Source organism: Gymnoscopelus braueri, assembly GCF_963280865.1.
Source record: "Gymnoscopelus braueri genome assembly, chromosome: 13".
Lineage (NCBI taxonomy): Eukaryota > Metazoa > Chordata > Actinopteri > Myctophiformes > Myctophidae > Gymnoscopelus > Gymnoscopelus braueri.
Genome location: NC_137615.1, coordinates 38,200,104 through 38,204,591, shown reverse-complemented (window position 1 = coordinate 38,204,591; position 4,488 = coordinate 38,200,104). Strand labels below are relative to the sequence as shown.

Genomic DNA, 4,488 nt, shown 5'->3' with positions numbered 1-4,488 from the left:
TCCCCCCTTTCCTTTCTTCTTCGGGGTGGAGACACTAGGTACATTAATGCCAAGGCCAACATCAACCATAGAAATATGAGATTTCAAATATCATCCACCAGTTTGCTAGGTTTGTTTGGTCGTTCGTAACATTTCATTAACGCGCACGGAAGGATCGGACGGAAGGATCGGATCGGGGCGGCAGACTTCGTCTTATGGCGGGTCTGTCGTATTTAGTGCTGCGATTTTCGGGGTCCGCGGGTCGGACCTATGGGGTGTTTTCCAAAGGACTGACGAGAACTTTGATGATCTTCTTTGATCTCGCATGGCGACTGCGAATCAGATTCCCTTATATATACCTCATCGCCTCGATGATGTTCAACGTGAGATTGCAGGTAAACGAGTCACATTTAAGAGTAGATCTTACACACCCTGGTTGTGGTAGCGTTAATCTAAAAGTTACATCATGTTCCTAAAATGCGTCTTCATAGCCTGTATATTTATGTTACAGCAGGGGTCTTCAACAGGGGGTCCTCAGAGTTACTACGGGGAGACAAATCTTTGTCTGATTTTTACATTAACCACTTCAACCTAGCATCCCTACTCGAAGGAGAACTTTTGCCAAAAATAGCAGATCTACAAGCACACACTGTGTGAGCTTGTAGATTGGCTATTTTTGGCAAAAAGGTTTGGTGTAGAGGGAAGAAAGAGTAGACCAAGTAAAGAGTGAAAGGTCAAGTTTAAGGGTTTAAGTGGTTAAAAGTACACACTATGAAATCTATGAGAAAGAAAAATATTTTATACAATATTAGCCCTAGAATGTCTGTGATCTTACATACATTTCAAGTATTCCAAATACACAGTCATAGATCTCTCTCGGTCCCCCACTGTGTAGTGCCCATCTGCGCGGCCATAAAAGTGCTCTAAACTCCGTCTGTACTCACCCAATAATTAATTCCTAAGACGTGTAGTCATATTTTGACCTCTAGTTTCATATCCATGTGAAAGTTCTGCCAGAAAACGTGTGTTTAGTCAAATATCTCCACTTTTTCACGAGCTGCACACGGACGTGTTTCTGTACGACGCGAGGGGCCAGGAATGATTGCAGCACTGAATATACGTAACTTCCTTTAGGACGCACAAATGTTTGGGACACACAATTGGCAGGTGATGATTCATTACCCCGCAGCAATCACAAGCACCTGTCAATTGTGTGTCCCAAACATTTGTGCGTCCTAAAGGAAGTTACGTATATTCAGTGCTGCAATCATTCCTGGCCCCTCGCGTCGTACAGAAACACGTCCGTGTGCAGCTCGTGAAAAAGTGGAGATATTTGACTAAACACACGTTTTCTGGCAGAACTTTCACATGGATATGAAACTAGAGGACAAAATATGACTACACGTCTTAGGAATTAATTATTGGGTGAGTACAGACGGAGTTTAGAGCACTTTTATGGCCGCGCAGATGGGCACTACACAGTGGGGGACCGAGAGAGATCTATGACTGTGTATTTGGAATACTTGAAATGTATGTAAGATCACAGACATTCTAGGGCTAATACAATATATGATGGGGGTCCCTGCTTCATCTCTCTCTCAGCCAAGGGGTCCTTGGCCTGAAAAACGTTGAAGACCCCTGTTATACAGTAACTTTCTTTTCAAGTCTGGCAACCATATGTTCATTTTATTTTCACAGGTCCATATCGAAATTCATTGAGTCTACAATGCCAGCATGTAGAACCCAAGGCCTACCGCTCTGTGTACTGTATGCCAGTGTGAGCATTGTCAGCGTGCAGCCACTAAAGAACACTAGCTGACAGCACGAAGCAATGTGGGGGAAGAGGACACTGGTTCCACCAGTAGGTATGACAATGCACAAACTGACATGGCTGGTGTCTGATTTGCACTGTGTCATCATAGGAGCCCAGTGCCTTTGTGAAGGAAGGACACCGGCGATGCCATCAACATTAGCTGGCACCAGTAGTGAACTGTGAGGATGGGAACCACAACTCCCATTCACAGTTTTAACATGCCATTGGAGATTTTTAGTGCCACACTTGTCCAGTCCAGGGAAAAGAGGAATTTTACACTGCCTTTTCTGTCTTTGTAATTGTAACATGGATTGTGGAGGAGAATTGATGAGAAAGAATTGAATGTTGTTGCTTTGGGACTTTTTTTTCCTAGTTGCTCTTACAAGGGGGTTTGACATCAATGTTTCTTAAAGGCTTCACACTTAACCACTTTCACCCTGGCATCCCTATTTTGGCCGGGCATAGGCAAAAACCTTCAAAAATGGCTAAAATAGCTGATCTACAAAGCTCACAGCACATCGCACTGTGACAAGTTATAAATTGCAAAATGTTGCCTGTTTCGGATGACGCTGGCATAAAACAGGGCTCAAGTGTTTAAATGTCTTCCAGAAAGGAAATCTGGAACCATTGTCAACTTACTCTTGTTTAAAGATATATGCATCTCCACTGCATGACAGAAACCAGCATGTTTTATGTCCTCAGTGGTTTGGTCACCTTATTTTCAGACCATTAAATGGTTTGCAGGGAGGGGTTGCTGTATAAGGAGCAGGGCAGTTCAAATGTAACAGTTTTACTGTACCTTTTGGAATCTCTGCAGATGTAAGGAAAAGCCTAATCATCATTGCATGTCCACTTTATCTTTTAACACATGTTGACACTCAAGTGTTCGCTTTGAGTGTTGTTATCCCCCCCGCTTTCTGTTAATTTCAGGTGTCTGATGCTTTTGTGATGAATTTGTGGGGTTTTGTTTTGTCAATAATCCTGGCAATTTAGGACCAAGGCTAAGGATAATTTAATTTTGGAAATAATAAATGAAAAAATAACCCATTTCAGCCTGTTTATCCCCAGAAAATTAGAGTGGAATGATTGTTTTTACTATTGAGTATCATCACTTGACACTTGGTTATCAAACATTTGACTGTAATAACTTAAATGTTCAAGATTTTTCAAAATGTTTCAAAGATTTTCAAATGTTTTTAAAAATAGCAAAAATAGCCGATCTACAAGCTCCCAAAGCATCGATGCCATGCTTTGTGAGCTGGTAGATTGGCTATTTCTGCTATTTATTGTATGACGGTATACAGGGCTTATGTTGTTAAATGATTTTGTTAGAGGCCACCTTTATATGATGATGTTCAAAATGTGTGCATTTATTGATACCATTTTGGAAACCTAGTTTTTCAAGCCAGATGACCACAGCTACAGTACAGAGCATTGGACATTTAAAATGGCAAATATCTCAACATTTGATCTAATTGAACTATTTTTAAATGTCTGCTTCCTAAAGGAATGTAGGCTGATTTTTCCCTTTAGTATATTTTGTTATTGAACTAATCAAAAAACTGAGACTCAAGAGATGAGATACAGCATTCAAGGCCAACAGGGGTACTGCATGTGTGGTTTCAAGAGTGGGATCGGCACCATTTCTGGCTGAAATAGCAGCACTTATTCATTTGTTGTCACGGACATAAGGAGAAGAAAAGCAGGTATATATAACCATATCCTGCGTTTCTTAATATCACAGGATTCATCGAGAAATGTATCTGGGTTTTTATGTGATTTGAGGAACACCTAAAACTATGAATAAACTTTATTTGTATTTCCAGTGAGGCACAAAACAAAGGTTCTCTGGAATGTTGTCATCGGCATCTTGGACACAGGTTTGAGTGACATTGCTTTCTTGGTTACATCAAGTTGATCAGATCTACAGTACATGCCGGTGACGCATGACGCTGGTGAATTCAGCCTGTGGGTGTGTTGGCAGAATATCTTTGCAAAGATATCCATTGCATGTGACTAAAGTTTGATATGATCGAGCTGGTGCAACTTTGAAATATAAAATATGGGTTCCTTAACAAAGAAAATAATAAGGCTTGGTATGAGGTCCTTCCCATTAATTGTAGCTCCTTGAACCTGGCTTCCCTATTTTGGGTATGTTCATAGGCACCTTTTTTTGGGGTATTTTAAGCTCAAACCCCATCGCATCATTATTTGTTGCAGATTGGCTATTATACATAGATAGCTTTTTAAAAATGTTGAAAGTATAAAATAGTGTTTAAGTGGTACAGGAGTCAGGAAAAAAAATATTTGCCATTAATGAGAGTGAATATGCTGTCTTGTAGGGAGACCAGGGATGATGGTAGCACTTTGGCTTCAGCTCACCTAACTGCGAATGTCCCAGTTAAAATGCAGTTTTGCACATTTCTCTACTACAAATCAATTCAACTTCTTGACTGCAAAATTCATAATGTGATTGCTAAATACAATGAGTGCTTCACTGCTTCCATTCTTACAGCCCTATGACAATAGTTCTCCACTCTATCACTATGGATGAATGAACTGTATGGAGTATCTGTACTGTTTTTAAAGTGATGTAGAAGACATCCATGGACATTTTTCATATTTCTCTGTCCATCTTCTGTGGCTTATTCATATTTATGCTTTGCATTATACTTCAAAAATCTTCTGTCTACCGT

At 40.4% G+C, this 4,488-nt stretch overlaps 1 protein-coding gene across 1 annotated transcript; it reads left to right on the top strand.

Moving 5' to 3' along the window:
- Nucleotides 1-3,617, top strand: smim10l3 (small integral membrane protein 10 like 3). The gene is made up of 2 exons (XM_080448453.1): nucleotides 1-374; nucleotides 1,678-3,617. The coding sequence occupies exons 1-2, from the start codon at nucleotides 195-197 to the stop codon at nucleotides 1,696-1,698; spliced, it is 201 nt and encodes a 66-aa protein (XP_080304579.1). The 5' UTR covers nucleotides 1-194; the 3' UTR covers nucleotides 1,699-3,617.
- The last annotated feature ends 871 nt before the right edge of the window (nucleotides 3,618-4,488 follow it).

Bases quoted from the DNA above. Each gene is read 5' to 3' on its own strand.
- smim10l3 (XM_080448453.1), top strand. From the start codon at position 195: ATGGCGGGTCTGTCGTATTTAGTGCTGCGATTTTCGGGGTCCGCGGGT. The intron at 375-1,677 runs GTAAACGAGTCA...TTATTTTCACAG, and splicing joins TGTTCAACGTGAGATTGCAG to GTCCATATCGAAATTCATTG.